Genomic DNA, 18315 nt, shown 5'->3' on the forward strand with positions numbered 1-18315 from the left:
TATGACTTTTTATGCCTTACTATATTATGACTTTTTATGCCTTGCTATACTATGACTTTTTATGCCTTACTTATGCCTTACCATATTATGACTTTTTATGCCTTACTATACTATGACGTTTTTATGACTTTTTATGCCTTACTATACTATGACATTTTTATGACTTTTTATGTCTTACCATACTATGACTTTTTATGCCTTACTATACTATGATGTTTTTATGACTTTTTATGCCTTACCATACTATGACCTTTTATGCCTTACTATACTATGACGTTTTTAGGACTTTTTATGCCTTACCATACTATGACGTTTTTATAACTTTTTATGACTTACTATACTATGACGTTTTTATGACTTTTTATGCCTTACTATACTATGACATTTTTATGACTTTTTATGTCTTACCATACTATGACTTTTTATGCCTTACTATACTATGTTGTTTTTAGGACTTTTTATGCCTTACTATACTATGACGTTTTTATGGCTTCTTATGCCTTACTATATTATGACTTTTTATGCCTTACTATACTATGACGTTTTTATGACTTTTTATGCCTTACTATACTATGTCGTTTTTATGACTCTTTATGCCTTACTATACTATGACTTTTTATGCCTTACTATAGTATGACATTTTTATGACTTTTTATNACGTTTTTATGACTTTTGATGCCTTAGTATACTGTCGTTTCTATGACTTTTTATGCCTTACTATACTATGACATTTTTATGACTTTTTATGCCTTACTATACTATGATGTTTTTATGACTTTTTATGCCTTACCATACTATGACGTTTTTATGACTTTTTATGCCTTACCATACTATGATTGTTATGCCTTACTATACTATGTCTTTTTATGCCTTACTTTACTGTAGTTTTTATGACTTTTTATGCTTTACTATACTATGATGTTTTATGACTTTTCATACCTTACTATATTATGACTTTTTATGCCTTACTATACTATGACTTTTCATGCCTTACTATAGTATGACATTTTTATGACTTTTTTTTCCTCACCATACTATGACTTTTTATGCCTAACTATACTATTACTTTTTATGCCTTACTATACTATGACTTTTTATGCCTTACTATACTATGACGTTTTTATGACTTTTTATGCCTTAGTATACTATGTCGTTTCTATGACTTTTTATCCCTTACTATACTATGAGTTTTTATGCCTTACTATACTATGACGTTTTTATGACTTTTTATGCCTTAGTATACTATGTCGTTTCTATGACTTTTTATGCCTTACTATACTATGACATTTTTATGACTTTTTATGCCTTACCATACTATGACCTTTTATGCCTTACTATACTATGACGTTTTTATGACTTTTTATGCCTTACCATACTATGAGTTTTTATGCCTTACTATACCATGATGTTTTTATGACTTTTTATGCCTTACTATACTATGACTTTTTATGCCTTACTATAGTATGACGTTTTTATGACTTTTTATGCCTTACTTTAGTATGTCATATTTATGACTTTTTATGCCTTACTATACTATGACTTTTTATGCCTTACTGTACGTTGTCGTTTTATGAGTTTTTATGCCTTACTATACTATGACGTTTTCATGCCTTACTATACTATGACGTTTTTATGATTTTTTCGGCTGACTATACCATGTTGTTTTCTGCTTCATTATACTGTGACTTTTTTTTACCTTTCCTGCCTTACTATACTCTAAAATTTTTATGACGTTTGTATGCCTTGCTATACTATGACCTTTCAATGACCTACTATACTATGATGTTTTTTTGACTTTTTATGCCTTACTATACTTTGACATTTTCATGACTTTTTTTTGCCTTTCTATACTATGACATTTCTATGACTCTTCATGCATTATGATACTATGAGGTTTTTATGTTTTTCTATATTATGACATTTTTGTGCCTTACTAAACTATGAAGTTTTTATTCCTTACTATACTATGACGTTTTGTTGACTTTTTGTGCATTGCTATACTTTGACATTTTTATGACTTTTTATGCCTTACTATACTATCGCGTTTTCATGCCTCAGTATACTATGACCAATGACATACTGTATATGCCAAATATTTCCCTATATCTACAGTTTTGTTACCATATGTGTCACATATAAGAGGACATATCATAATGACACATTTACATACTCTTACATATGAAGATATAGGCCTAGGTTTATAACATATATGAAATACTCATAGTAAAATGCAACTTCATTAAAACAAAATGCTTATTAAAATTTTATATGTTTGTATATGATTTTCTTAACAATGTCCATTAGAATCAGAATCAATCAGAATCAGATTAATTTGTCACTACCATAATTTGCATTTTAGCATACATGGAAGCGAAATACCATACTCCATAGATCAGGGTGCAGGTCACATTAAAAAACAACAAAAGACACGTTATACACAGGATACAATATACATTTGACATAAAAACATAACAAACATGAAAAGAGAGCAGCATTAAAAACTTTTCATAACAGCAGCTTCAGATAAGATATTAAAAGGTGCTGATCCAAACAGGTGGCCTTAATAAGCAGTGCATTTTTTGTGCATGTCACCCTCTGGTATTGGAGCTAGGGATGGGGGGTGGGCAGCATCTTGAGTTTGTAGTTCGGAAAAAAAGTGGAAAAAAGCTATAGCACACTTGGTTGGATCTTTCCAGAGAAGAGTGCAAAGAGGTGGTGGGAGGGGTGGAAGAGTTCAAACAGTATGTTGGTGGCCTTCCTGACACAACAGCCTGTGTAGATGTTTGCCACTGAGGAGAGAGAGACACCTGATATCTTCTCTGCAGCTCTCACTATTATTCAAGGAGAGCAAGGAAAGCAAGATAGGTCGCCAGGCTTTAGATGACAATTGTGCATTTCTTTTTTTTTAAGCTATTTTAACCATGGAATTGTTTTTTTGTTTTTTTATTTGAAAACATTTAAATTACAGCAGTCAAACAGCAGACAAATAACCAGCAGACAAAACATTAAACACATATTAAATTTAACACACTAAAGAAATGAATGTCAAAAATTATTTGATTTCCAAAATAAAAATTAAAAAAAAACCAACAAAATTAAATTTTCTCAACACAATCACAACCAGCGTTCTACTTCAATAAACCATTCTCATTTTTTTAAGTGTTTTTTAACATCATCATTAGTTTTTGCAATATATCCATCCAAAAATAAAGTAATGTTTAATAAACATTCTAAATTGATTAATATTCAAGGAATCCACATCAGCAGCTTTGAAAATAAATTTCCCTATAATCAAATTAATAATACAATTATTTTTCTGTGTAACATTACCTAACATAACTGAGAAGAAGTCCAGTGGAAAGCACAGCTTCATTGCATTGCACATCTGAATTTCCCTCCATAAGGTTGACACAACATGACAAGACCAAAACAAACGTACTGCTGACTCTGATTCAGTAAAACAAAAACAACACCTATCTGTCTCGGTATTACCCCAAATCTTTAACATTTTAATTGTGGGCAAAAAATTTAAAATTATTTTTAATTGTAAGAATCTTGTAACTGTGTCTACTGTTTTTATTTAACTTAAACAGGGTTCCCAGGGTATAGGACAGTCAAATGTACCCCATTTTCTGCTATATGTAGTAATAGATCTCGAGGTTAAATAAAATTTATAGATACTTTGATTTACCTTGTATACTTTTATAGCCGGTTGGCATACTAATAAGTTAGTTTTCCCCCTTGGGGGGGGGTCCTCTGATCCTCTGATTTTTCTGACTTTTTAGTGCCATCATCAGGTTTAATTTCAGTTCAATTCAATTTCAGTTTCTCCACCACTTTTGTTCACAACCAAACTAATGCTGCTCCTGCTAAACACCAGCCTGTTATCATTGCTGCTGAGCTCACAGGGCAGCTGCTAATGAGGCCCCAGACTTGTTATGTCGGTCACAGCACACAGGAAAAAAACATTTGTAATTGCGACGTTTTTCTGGCCTCTTATCGTCCTCCTATCGTCTTTAATAAAGATTTTTTCTCAGTGAAAGGTAACCAGACACCACTGCAACTCATTTTTTTTACTCTGAGCCAACAACAGGGCTTGGAGAGGATGATGATGGGTGTCTCACTTGCCAGCAATGAATATTAGACTGAGCCGGAGCCCCAGCTCAGGCTCTGTGGCGCCTGGTTGGCGGCGCTGAACGGGACTCCTGTGGTCGTAGGGAGGTTTGTCTCCGAGAGGAAGCTGAGGGTCAGAGGAAGAGCAGAGGGGGCCTCTCTGGAAGGGAGGCAGTGGTGGGTGCTAGCTTGCACTGGCAGCAGGTGCAGAGTTGCAGCAGCCTAACATCTTTACACAGCCTCTGGCTGTTCTTGCCATATTTAGCCTCCTGCTCTTTGGGTATGGAGATTAGGACCTCTGCCCACGAACAGAGGGATGCAGGGGAAGTTCTCCAGCTGGATTGTATGGAATGGCATGATAGGAAAAATTTCCTCCAGAGATAGGAATGGCAGCTTTACTCAACAGCCATTTCATTCAATTATTTATTCCTCTGACTGGATCATTCATGCAAATTATCTATATAAACTTTTTAGGAGATAAAAGATCTGTGCTGTTACATAACCATGATGTGAGTAAGGATACATTACTGCCTGCACAAGAGATTTCCTCTCTTGAACACAAATGACTGATGAAAGCATCCACTAAAATGCAGGGCTATGTAATTGTGATCTTGTGTAACTTGGCTAAATGTTTCTCCTGAGTTCAATGTGATTAGTTTCGGTTGACTTAAAGCATGCTGCTCGCACATAAAAAGACAAATCAAAAGCAGTCTATAAATTCAAGATTGCACGTAGCTGTTGGTTTTGGATCCTGTACTCTTCATGTACAGTCACAGCTGCAGTAAATGACTCTTGTCTGAGGAAACAGTTTGAAAAATAAGCCGACTGGCCTTTCCACAGACCCCAAAAATACTCCAGTGACAGATGATACTGATTTATTTCATTGGTCCTCCAAATCCTATTATCTATGTAGCCCTGCAGTGGCAATGAATGCAGGCTGTGTGGCAGTTTCCATTTCTTGGGTACTTCTGCAATATGGGCAGAGCTGATTTGCTGCTGCTGGGGGCCTTTCTGCCGGAGAGGCCTGTGGGCCCTCAGTGGGCACCTGCTCCAAAATTCATCGCAGCAACTCCAAACTCTGATCTCACTGGCTCGACACACATCATCGAGTCCCACCCTAGAAATCAGGATGATGTCAGCTGCCTGCAGCACATGGGGGTCTAGTTGGGAGATTATCAAATGCATGAATCAACTGCATGAGTTCCAAATGATCTTATCCGGACACCACCCGCTCATCCATGAACAGAAAAGCACAATTACACATTTGATTTATAGCTTGAAGGGATGGTAGTGGGTGTTTCTAAAGTTTGCGTTAAAGTCTGTTTCCTTGACCCACTTAAGCGTTATTTATCTTGTCCTGATGTTTTTCACTTTGCCAGTGTAAGTGACCCTCAGTTTTTCTGCAGCGAAACCTAGAGTCCATTCAACCATGTGAAATGCTCAGGGCTGTGAGGTCACTGTGGGAAGTCATCTAACCAAGAAAACAGGCATCTGTGAGACATTTTTTCACCAGCAGACAATCCCAAAAATGTTCCCATTTCAAATCAGTTTCCATGAGGATGTTTTGGACAGGAATCAGATGAATTGGTTATGGGCATTAGGGTACTTTTCGGACACATGGGGTGAGGGTGAGACAGTTAGAGATATCCTTATTTTTGGAATGTTTGGGGGCTTGTGCAATTTAGCTACGGAGATTAGAAACTCCCAATTCTGAGAATAGTCTTCACAAAAAAAAAAGGCGCCACATTTTTTCTCAGATTCCGGGATATAAATACCTCTTACAGAAGAAATGTGAACAGCAAATCAACAGCTTTACAATTGCAAATTTTGCAATGAAAACCAATGAGTGGCCATTCATTCCAATCTTTTTTTGATTTCTTTATCTAATGTGTTAAATGTTATCTTGCTGCACCAACTGAAGAACCGTGGCTCATAGGAACAAAGGTCAAGTGGTTGGATTTCTTGGTCTGTTTTGATGATAAACCACATACCAAGTTACAGCATTAGAAAAGATATTGTCTCTATATCTGATCCTTATCACTGACCCACCATCATACAGAGATCTGCATGGTGCTGGTTGATGGATCAGTGTATGAATGCAGGTTCTTATCGCATCTCCTGCTCTGACAACTCTGAACTCAACTTGAACTTTCTTTTTTTCCCTTCCAGCTCCTTTCTCAAAGATGAACAAATTAAGGTTTTGTTTAAGAGTTTTTACACCAGAAACTAAAAACGCTCATTGTGCGGGCAGGCTGGCAGACACGAGACAAACAAGTACCCACAGCTGATAGTTTCACCCAGTTACAATGTTCCTGTAACATCGTCTCTTTTTTCATTGAAACATGAGGGCAGGGATGACAAACGACAGTTGTGCATGTGAGAACAGTGGGCCTTTGTTGCACAAACTGATTTGTTTTGACACAGATGCAGCTAAACTGAGACCTGACTGCTGCATGTCACGTGCACCAGTGTGATTAATCTTCTTTTCTGGTAACTGAAACAATGAGGTCATATTTTGCAACATCTACAGACCTGTCTTACAAACGATTAGGTAACTAGGGATGCACTGATCCAACCTTTTCTCTCTGATATTGATTCCAGTACCTTAACTCAGTTATCTGCCAATACTGAGCATCAATCTGATACGGGTGCACAGTGTGATGAACTTATTGGAATCAAATTTATGTGAGGTAACTTAAGGTGAGGGAGGGCTGTGGCTCTAAAAGCTGAGTCACTGTAACTAAATAAATGTAACAAAGAAACTGTATTAAAGGTGGATCAGACAGGTTGAGGCTGATACCTGATCTGCTTAATTAAGTATCTGCAATGCTTTTTGAAAAATATGAAATGACTTATCAACAACCCTGACTCAAAGTGAAACTTTCTACCTGTGACCTGCTTGTTTTATTAAGATGTTCATCTTCAGGAAGCTTTGGAGTTAATAACACCGGTCTCATTCTTTAAGAGGGAAAAACACAAAGACCCTGCAACATCTGTACAACATGGCTTTTTTTAAGAATACCTAACACTGGTGAGTATAAAATATTCTCCATGAGGTGTTTTCTTGCTTTTCTCCAAAGGAAGATTGTGTGGTGGGGTTTTGCTGCAGGAAGCTGCCACATGAGCCTGTGGCATCAGCACAGTCTCCCATTGCTGCTCAGTTAATAATAACCCAAGGATCCTTTTCCTATGGCGACACCTGGTGGACACTGCTCATCGTGATCAGGAGGTAGATGAGTCATAATGACAGCAAAGTAAAAGTGAGAAAGAAATGGTAAAGCTTTATTTGTAAACAGCCTCTCCTCAACCTATGAAATGTAGAGACCTCTGAAATGAATACAGCCACCCACTTTCATAAAAAATAGATGGTGTTTTATTTATTTCTATTTTATCATCTTAGTTATGACAAATGGATGCAATTCATTCAACTTTATCTAATAAACTGAGCTTAAGTGGAAATATATATCTACTGTTATACCCAGTAGATATATCAGTAGTATCAGTAAAATGCTCCATATATTTTTTCACTAGTTTACATCATAACAAGTTTATGTCAAAACACAAAAACATCTAAATTAAAACATGTTACACAGCTCTTCTCCTGAACACCACACTATTTCCCCTTCATCAGGGTGGTGTCTGAGAACACAGCCTGAGAGGGGGAGATTTACAGAAGCTGCTTCTTGTGAGGGAGGCACACTGGGTTTATAAGAAGGTTAAAAGAAGAGTTCAACCTGAAGCCATTTCTGTAGAGTCCACTGGATTATATTTGTTAACAGGATTTCTCTGAGAGGTACTGGAAATTTAGCTGTTGGATGGATGTGTTCAAATGCAAAAAGACTTTTAAATTAGTTAGGGTTACCCCTAATGTGAAGTGATGGCAGTGATTGTGTTTTGAAAGAGTAGTGTGGATAGTTAGGTTGAAAGAATACACCATTTAACTACTCCATTGTCAATGGATATTCAGCCTTTTTATCCACGGATGGGTTAAAAAGTTCAGATCAAAGATTAAACTAGTTTTTGATGGACTTGAAGCTGACACTGTGCCGCACCTCACTGCGAGTGTGTTCTCAAAGTAAAGAAACGTTAAAACAAACAAAATATGAAAAAACTGCCAAGCAGTTAAATTAAACATAGCACAAGAAATGAGAAAGGACGGTCTAAATTAAAAAAGAAATTCAATTGAGAAAAATAAAAATTATATAATCATTTTTGACAAAATAATCTTAACTCATGCTCCACTTACGGCTTTTATTCCAGGGGATTTCAACCACATCTGACAGGATTCATCAGTGGATGAAGTTTGCTTCACTGTCTTGGTAATGATTAAGATGTCTTCACATGATCTTTCATCACTAGAAAAAAACCCATAAGCGGACATTGACCTTGATTTAAGATCATTTTGTCAGACTAAAACTTCCACAGTCAAGAATGAGCTTCTGAGGCTTGAATGGGATTTTTTTGTTATAAAACTGGTAAAACACAATTAATCAAAGCTGTACACACTTTCCTGTGGCTCAGTACATTCACATTGTCAAACTTCTTCAGACCTGAAATGTGACAATTTGGGCTCCACAGTTAATTATAGTCAGAGTTTTCCTAATCAGTTTTGCTATGTGAGCCATCTATTATGTTGAGTCTTTACTGAGCCTGAGCCCCCTGGTTCTTACTCTCCTGCCATGACTTCTTCCTCATCTCCAGCTCAGCATCAGTGAACGATGCTGGACCCCAGTTGGTGATCCTCTGAGGTCCTTTATGACCTGAAAGAACGGAAGAAGTTAAAGAGAGGACATGAATTTCTTTAACAAGATGTGCTTACAAACAAGCTGAACAAAGGACTAAGAGTGGACTGAATTAGATCCAAGTGAGCGCATGGCCAAGGTACTTTGCTGCACCTTTCTGCACTGTTCACCAAGTTAAATTCAAGACATTTCAATACCACACAGAATGCAATTTAATACGTGTGTCACGGCAATATTGGTCACAATATGAAAGTATGATGCAAAACCAATTGGATGGGTTGACATGGCCTAGAATAATGTATAATTATGTCACATCTGACAACAGTCAGATATTTATTTTACAATGTTATTAATCAAAGAAAAGCAGAAAATCCTCAAATCCTCACACTAGAGAATTACTAATAACTACAGATGAGGAACCATCTATCCCCCTACCTGGCTGGATGAGACGCACCAACCCCTCATGTTTGGCCACCTTGTCTTTCCAAGTCTTTGTCTTGTTAGCTGCTCGTTCAAGTTTCCTCGACACCTCCTATATATATGAAAAAGAAGAAGAGAGATGGATTCAGATTATATGAATTTAGAAGAGATGTTCAGAAAAGAACAGACAGTCACTGTGGTCCAGCCTCTCCTACCTCTATATGTTATTCATCCAATCAGTGCTGAGGCATCTCCCCCCCCTTATTATTCATTATTATTATTATTATTATTAAGAATTAATTAGTATTTAATTATTCTGACCGTACATTATGTTATTATGGCCCTTTTCAGACACATACATGTTTATTTGCCTATGATACATCACCACTGCCCTCAGCCAAATAGAAAAATAGGGATAAAACTATTTCTGATGCCATGGGATAATTCATCAGTGGATTAATCAAGGGACAAACAATGAATCCTTGTAAACCTCCACATGTGTAACCTGACCTCATACTGCTCCAGTGCTCCCTTCCGATCCTTCTCCAGTCTATCCAGCTGTAGCATGGCTGTCTGCAGCTCTCTTTCCTTGGCCAGCTGTTCGGCCACCAGCTCCTGCTTCTCAGCCTCAGTCTGAGAGAGCGCCCTCTGCTGCTGCAGGTGGAACTGCTCCAGCTCTGCCCTCTTTGTTGTCTCCTCCTCCAGCAGCCTGCAAGGGAACACACAGCATACATACCAACATTTAGTCTCCAGTAGACCCGCCCTGTATGTCTATTTGCTGCCAAATGCTGTTTCAGAGTTTGCACACTTATTTAGACATAATTTTCTATGATATTTCCAGGACATTCTCAATGACATAAGGTTGGTATGTCTCCTTTAAAACATATGTGTTAATCTATGTTAATAAACACCTGTTATAGAAATGTTTCACGATAGGACTAACTCGAATCCCTTCTTCTTTTGAATCTTATTGACCATTCTATGACTGTAATAACGTCAGTTGTCTGGTCTCTAAAAATGCAAATAGCACCATTAAAGTTTATCTCTCATACTCAGTGGTGAGATACAGATACAACAGCAGACTAACAATACATGTGCTACTTTATGAATGATGTTCATTTTCACACATTATGGATTCAGCATTTAGGCCAATATAAGTATCATGATAACTACACATTATTTAAAATTAGTCAACACTTACCAGTGTTTGCATTTGAAGGATCAATTCATTTATTCACATTTCAGTAGTGATTTTGCTGAATATACTGTATGTATTTTTTTATTGAAGTTTTCAGGTTTGCCAACCATTGAGCTGCATTCAAAAGCCCAAAACTGGGGCAATCAGAAAATTTCAAAACATGACAAAGAACAACCCATATACATTCTAAGATCTGACTGTTCACTCTCTGCAACAGCAAATGACAGAATGACAAAATTGATTTCCTGAACCACACAATGGTTTTTGGGCCTTGTATTAGTTCTTTCCTTTTCCATTTGTTTTCCAAGACTGCAAATAACTAAAAGTTTCCATGTTTTCCTGCTGTTTTCACTGTTACACAATTGATTCTGGTAAAAAATCCAAAAGCCAACCACTGTCTCCAACCTTGGAAAAATGCTCAGCTCACTGCTAATGGCCTAGCATCTGCATGACCAACAGAACATAAAAACTAGCTGGAGCCTCAAAAATGAGCTGAATCATCAGTTCTCTGACAGTGTCAAAATATAATCATCAACAGCTTAAAAAAAGACTGCCAGTGAACTGGTTTGCATTATATTAAACAGGTGTTCAAATTACTGTGTTTACTTCATGTACTTATCCACATAATATCCAGTGTGTTTGTGTGTGTGTGTGTGTGTGTGTGTGTGTGTGTGTGTGTGTGTGTGTGTGTGTGTGTGTGTGTGTGTGTGTGTGTGAGTCACCTGGCCTGTAGTTTTCGCATGGCCTCCTCATCCTGCTTGGCCTGCCTCTCGTCCTCTAAAGCCTCCTCCAGCCGGTGGTACATGTCCTCCAGCTCCCGGACACGCTGCAGGTACTGCTCCAGTTCACTGGACTTCTGAGCCACCTGCTCCTCCATCTGTGTGTGTGTGTGTGTAACACACACACACACACACACGCACGCACGCACGCACGCACGCACGCACACACACACACACACACACACACACGCACACAATGTATAGCTTATTTCTTACACACGACTGTACATACAAGCTCTTGAACTGAGCAAAAATCTGTAAACAACCAGTATATCTACTGTATCTACATCTCCTTACATGTTGCTGCAATAATTGCAATGATGCAGTTATCTGTGTAGTCACTGAATTAAGATGATGATTAATAAGAGTCAGTGCATCTGACACTGACACAAAAAAATGACTCATCATCATGGGATATATGATTTAAACTATTTTCAACTTGTTTCCTGGAAGGATAGAAGCACAGTGGTGACTTCATCTGAAGGTAAAAATAAAATCAAACCACAGTTTTTGTTTACCACCATGTGTCGCAACATATGCACTCATGAACCCACATTATCCAGACAGAGTTGTGGGAGGCAGACTCAGGAAGAGCGGTTACCATTTTCTCTCTCTCCAGGTCCAGTCTGTAGCGATCCTGTAGGTCTAACTGAGTCTTCAACATCTTGTGCTCCTCTAATGCTGCTTTAGCTTCAGCCTCTTCCATTTTCTATGAAGCACAAAAGAGGAATGAGTTGTTACTTCTCTGCTTGACTGGAGGACAGGCTAAAAAGGGGAAATCATTTGAAGACAAAAAAAGAGAGGTTTAGTTTGCATTAACTAAGAATAACAGTCAAGAGCAACTTTTCTCTTTCCTTGTAGTTACTAGTTCCTGTAATATTTTACTTAGTAACACCAGGGTTCATTTAGCAAAAGAATTTAAAGTGCCATGTGACTTTCTACATAGTCAGTAATTGGACTTATAAAGATACATTAGTTTTTGACATTTGAAAAAAAAAAAAAAGAAGCCATCTGGCAGGGTGAAAAGAGAAGTGAGAAGCCATCAATAATCTGCTGCAGCTCTGAAACAACTGAGTCCGCATGCCTGGCCTTTCAATAGATGCAGGTGTCCCTGACTGCCACAAAATGTCTTTTGCATAGCAGCTTTTACTTCCCCTTTCACTGTGAATGTTCTGCTGCATCATGTGTTTGTCCACAAAATGAAAAGAAAGCAATAACTGTTTCAGTTGTATGTCTTGTCGTCTAGTTCCAAGATTTACCAAGTTTTCCAGACTTATCTACTATAGTTCCGGATTTGTACCGTCAATAAAGCACATCCATATTTAGCTTTGTGTACTGGAGCACTATAGATGCTTTTGTGTTTCCTGTGTGCTCATTTATAATAAAGAAAAACATAACAGAGAAAATGGTAAAAATCAATCAGACATAAATAGAAGGAAAGAGCTTCAAATAGAAGAGATTACATTGTTTACTACTATATGTCAGAAACAAAAGTGTTGACAACATGACTTGACAAGGATTCCTGTGTATGACATTTGAGTTGTGAAAAGGTGTGATAGTCTCCATCTGAAAGTCAGTTTTTAAGTTGTAAGAGTTGAATGTGGAACAGTACCTCCCTCATGGCCTCCAGCTGTCTCTGTTTGTTCTCATTGGCCACCTGGAGCTGCCTCATCTTCTCCACCAGATGATCCTCTTCCACATGCTGCCTCTGCCGGAGCTCCCTGCGCCTCAGTCGGGCCTCACGGTGAGGAGACGGCAGCCCCAACCTCAGCAGCTGGATGCACGTTTGAATTGCTGCCGTAAGACAGAGTGAGAGGGGAATCACTGACTGAATTACCTCCACAACAATCTTATTACAGACACACTGATAGGTCAGTAACTATGACATTCAAAAATTCAAGACAATGATAAAGTAAACAAAGAGATGATAATGACAAGACTTTTTATGATGGGGCAGATACAGAGCAGTGGAGAATGTCTCATCAGTACCTTGAATCCATTCCTGCTTCTTCTTTTTATCTGATGCACTGATCTCAAAGCTTTTATCAGTGCACTTGATAATAAACAGGCATTTCTTCCCGTCTTTATCTGGCAGAGACTGCAGGAGAGAAAAATATCATGGCACCTTCAGTCACATCGTACTAAACGTGCAAAACCATGTGGGTTTCACCACAATTTTATTTCTGACATAAATTAAATCCTTCAAGAAATGTGAGTTATAATGTACACCCTTATTTAGGAACAAAAAGGGACTTCAAACCATTTAGTCAATACAATATTGTTGACATATTCTATATTACATATTGTTACACAATCACATCCTAAAATGAACAACACAGCTGAACTGTTAACCTCCACACAGCAGTTTTGGTCCAGAGCGATTTTTCCTTTCTGCTCCACCAGATCCTCACAGACATAATATGACAGCGAGTTGGGTCGAAGGATAAACCAGCGCTCAGTCCAGTTCTTCCTTTTGTGGCCCTTTTTCATCATGTATCCCTTCAAAACACAGCGAGGAGTTAAGCAAAGAGACTTGAGTCACTCAATTAGTCTGCCATAGATAGATAATTAAGCAAATAATTGATTCATTTGCCGAAACACATTTAATGTATGTATAGGTGCACTTTCACATTTACACAATATACATGTGCTTTCAATGTCAATTATCCCAAACAAGGAGATCAGCTAATGTGGTTTTAGTATATATAGTATACATATTACTTTAAAAATTGTATAACTTCAAGGTCCTTGGTACACAGTGGAAAACTGCAGGTGTGTTTTTGTCAAACCAAACAATAAATGATGTACTATTATTACCGGTATGCTTTCCATAATAATGGTTGTCTATCAAAGGAATGTATGTATCTTTTTACATTTCTGTATTATAAATGCACTAACCTTTACAATCACATTTAGTTTAACTGATGCAGACCTGATACTTTTATAGACAATGTGTTATTTCCTCCCTTTCTTTTTGAGAGAATATTATAATTGCACATTGTCTACTGAAAATCAAAACATAGATTAACTGATTTTTTCCCCCAAAATGTTATTTTCAGATCTGGGTAGTGCCTGCAGGGTTACTACAGCATGTACAGTATGTGCAGGAGCTATAGATGAAAAGTCCAGCAAAAAGATTTCAATAAACGATCGCTGCTGCTCATAAAGCATGCTGTGAGTACACTGTGACAAATGAAGCCATCTTAGATTAGCGTGCACCATTTTCTTTCAACACAGGGTTTTTCGATAATGGCAGTTGAACAGTAAGAGTACAGTAAGTACGGTAAGAGTACACTGTTTTTAAGTGAGTAAATCAAACCGAAATTAGATCAACTTCCTGTCAAACCTGCTTGAGCACATCCAGTATGAGCTCCTGGAAGACCTCATTGATGCCCAGGGACATGGACTGGCGATTCAGGCCCTTGCTGAAGTAACCCATCCCCACCACTTCAATCAGCTCCCAGGCAGTCAGGCAGTTCTTCTTTGTGTTCAGCTGCAGCTTGTAATCGGAAAACTTCTCCTCACTCCATTCAGTCCGCATGGTCTCCATCAGCTTTCGCAGAAAGTACTCAATCTAAGGAGATGGACATATATACCTCATAAAACCTTAACTTCATGAAATTAAACCCATGGTGGAGGCTATGGTTAAACATTTCTCTTCCCTTTCAGACCGTTTTCTCTAAGGTAAAAAAAAAAAGAAAACTGCTGCAAGAATGTTCCTCACCTCTTCAATGATGATGACTAGTGGGTATTTATCTTCTGACAGAAAGTTGAAAATACACCAGATTTTGAAAGAATCCTCATCTGTGATGAGTAGATGTTTAGTGCAGATATTTTTCTTGTAACACAGTGTCCAGCACATCTTGTTGAACTCTAGTACATCAAAATCCTCCCGGACCTGTGAAGAAAAATGGAGCATTCAGTTAGAGTCAAAGTCACACTGGTCAGCCCCACTGAGGGCACTGTGTTTACAAATGCTAAGCAGGAGACTGTTGTTTGTCTCTTTGTCTGCAGGATGTGAGGTACAAACCTGATGTAATTAAATGCCTCATTTTTATTCAAGTCAGAGCCTACAAGAGAAAGGCAAGAAAACAGCTTCCAAGTACAAAGAGTGAAACTCAAGCAGTTTACTAACTGACATGAGAGTTAGTTTTATAACACTTCAACAGATGTGTTTGCGTTGTATTACACTGTACTTACTAAGATGTAGGACATAAAAAGCCTTTCAGGGCTGTTCATGTCAAAGTGCAACATTGAGTATAAATAAGAGCTTTGGTACCACTAGGGTGAGGTATCAAACATCATATTTTAAAAGTTCTGCTTCTTTTGTAAGATGAAAAAAAACACTTAAAACAAAAACTTATTTTTCTCTTTTCACTTTTACTCAGGTCATCTTGTCTACACTTCCTGAATCCCACACTAACCATCTTTACAATATTCTTGGTCCAACTCTTGTTTATGGAATCTAATCTTGTCCTGATCTGTAATCACTATCATTGAATTTGTTGTCCAATACTGTTTCACAGTTTCAGGATTGCTTCCATTAAAGACTGTTGTGGAGGCCAACCTCTGTTTTTATTGGAAGTATGTTTAGATCGATGAATAGCTTGGCACTAGTATAAAACAAAAATTCTAATTTTGGTAAATGATAGTGTGTTGACAAGAGTAAAAAAACAAGACTCTCCCAGTCTCCTACAACTCTTTCAGTATCTTTGTCCCCACCTTGTCAAGAATAAACTTGTTGAGGTAAGGCATGTAGCCTTCGTTGGACAGAGGCCCTTGATCATCATCCTTAAAATGTTTTTCAAGGGCCACAGGGTCATGAGGGATCCTCATCACTGTGCACAGGTTGTGAGACAGCACCTAAAGATGATTACAAGCAAATTAAATACTACGATAACAAAAACTGCAGGTTAAGGGACACATAATTACTCAAGACACATTACTATACAGTTACAGATTCCTTTAAAAATACATATATAACATATATAAGGTTAAGTTAAAGGTGAAGCTCAAGAGCAGTCTTGTTGTTTTCATATTTTGCTACCACACATGCAAAAACCTTTTGCTGACATTTTCAAGCATTACTGGTCAAGCGTTACTTCAGTTCTTAAAAATGAACTTTCAGTCCCTAGACTAAACATCCTTTTCTACAGATTAGTTCAGCTGTGTTTTATTTGAACGGTACAGCATTGTAGATATGCATCAACAAGGACCAAATCTAGCAAACAGTTTCCGCTGACAGAGTGTGGTGGAAGGTAGATGGTGAATAGTTGGCTTTAAACTAGCCATCATAGCAATATAAAGAACATAAATTAACCTCCAAAAATATGGACTTTTAGAGTTTTCTTGGCTACTCTCAGTGTTGAGAGAGCATATGTGAGAGATGAAAAACCCTGCAGGATCCTTGAAGTCAGACTGTGTCTTTGTCAGGCTGGGCACATAGACATCAGATCCAGCAGGCACTCAGGCCCAGGCTGTCATACAGCAAAACACCACCTCTTGGTTAAACTTTCTTTTTTCAAACTCCCTGATATGAGTGTTAACACACAAGGAAAACACAAATAAGCTGCTACATCACTGAAATGAACCTGACACTGACACTTTCAACTATTACAGGTTGTTTCTCCTTCAACTTGCGGTCCTGTTGTCCTGTTGTAAGTAAAGTCGTGTTTTTTATATATTGCTTCCATTTTTTTCTTGTGTGTCAAGTATTATTCCATCATAGGAGTAAGACTCCAAACAACAATTATTTCCAATATCCATACTTCTGACAGTTATTTTCTTTAATAATCAATTTATTGTTGAGTGTATTTCGGGAAATGGAGAAACTTTCACATCTGAGAAGCTGGTAGGTTTTATTTTATTTTTTTTTTTAATATTTATTATATTTTTTTTTTTTGCTTTGAAAATGACTCAAAGGATCAGTTGTCAGAATTGCTGCCAAAAAATTTGTCAATTGACTAGCTGATTTATCCACAAATCATTTCATTTTTAGGTGGTTTCAGGGGTGCAGGTGGTACTAATGAAACAATGGGGGTCAACAGCTCAACCATTAGACAGGTTAATTGGCCATGTAAATTTTGTATTTAAAAACTGAATTTGCAAAGTAACTGGCAACTATAATTGAAGAACATACTGTATGCAGTAGTAAAAGGCCGACATTTAGCCCTGTATGGTATAAAGTGTAAGTGGAATAAAATGGACGTAGTTAAGTAACGTGCGCATACGTCAGAAGTGTACGTTATAGTTCGAGTAAATGTGATTACTTTCCACTACTGATATTAAGATAGACGATAAAATGCAGCTTAGTCGAGTATTTATCATGAGAGCAGACACAAAATGTCTTAGACGAGCTAAGTCTCGAAAACAAGTCATATCCATGAGATATGATGGACGTAACACCACATCAACCGTTACCGTTACAGCTAACATACAGTAATGCACGAAGAATAACGTTACCAACGCTCCAACAGAACACAGTTCATTTGACTTTATCCTTCATGGCGTCTGAAATGTTCAACAAGAAGGAAAAAACAGAAGTGACACGCACCTTTAACTGAGACTTGGAAACTTTTCCACGATGGTCCACGTCCAGGGCTATGAAAGCGTGCCATATGGTCTTCAAAAGCTCGTCTCGAGGCCACATTCTGTCTCTCAGCAGTACCGGAGGCGCTCTGTGAGTCTGTGCTGTGTGTTTGTGTGTCACTCTGTTGATGTGTGTGGTTTATCTGTCCGCCTCTCAAATACATGTGCGAGAAAAAAAGTGATGACAGCGCCACATAACGTTTAACAGTTTAATACCTTTCAGCTGGGGTGTTTCACTTTATAAACTCAAAACCTCATCAAGTAACCAGCGGTGAAAGCGAAGTACATTTACTCGAGTACAGTACAATTCCGACATACTTGTACTTTACTTGGATATTTCCATTTGATCCTATTTACTTATACTTCACTACATTTCAGAGGGAAGTATTGCACTGTTTACTCCACTACATCTATCTGACAGTTGCAATTACTTTTCATATTTAAAATTGAAAAAAAAAGTTGTCTCTAACTAATT

The 18315-nt window shown here is 37.6% G+C and overlaps 1 protein-coding gene across 3 annotated transcripts; it reads right to left on the reverse strand.

The window, feature by feature from the left end:
* Positions 1-7374: 7374 nt before the first annotated feature.
* LOC111236593 (switch-associated protein 70-like) lies at positions 7375-17969 on the reverse strand. 3 transcript variants are annotated; one of them, XM_022765389.1, is made up of 12 exons: positions 17806-17969; positions 15975-16115; positions 14977-15150; positions 14599-14826; positions 13605-13751; positions 13242-13350; positions 12865-13046; positions 11854-11961; positions 11196-11350; positions 9786-9984; positions 9291-9387; positions 7375-8873 (listed from the first exon to the last, which is right to left on the reverse strand). In XM_022765389.1, the coding sequence occupies exons 1-12, from the start codon at positions 17899-17901 to the stop codon at positions 8755-8757; spliced, it is 1755 nt and encodes a 584-aa protein (XP_022621110.1). In that variant the 5' UTR covers positions 17902-17969; the 3' UTR covers positions 7375-8754. The 3 variants fall into 3 exon arrangements, with proteins under 3 accessions (XP_022621110.1, XP_022621109.1, XP_022621111.1); XM_022765388.1 differs by having other exon boundaries at positions 13605-13784; XM_022765390.1 differs by lacking the exon at positions 15975-16115 and having other exon boundaries at positions 13605-13784.
* Positions 17970-18315: the final 346 nt, after the last annotated feature.

This window comes from Seriola dumerili, unplaced genomic scaffold, assembly GCF_002260705.1.
Source record: "Seriola dumerili isolate Sdu_G_001 unplaced genomic scaffold, Sdu_1.0 BDQW01000674.1, whole genome shotgun sequence".
In the NCBI taxonomy this organism is placed as follows: domain Eukaryota; kingdom Metazoa; phylum Chordata; class Actinopteri; order Carangiformes; family Carangidae; genus Seriola; species Seriola dumerili.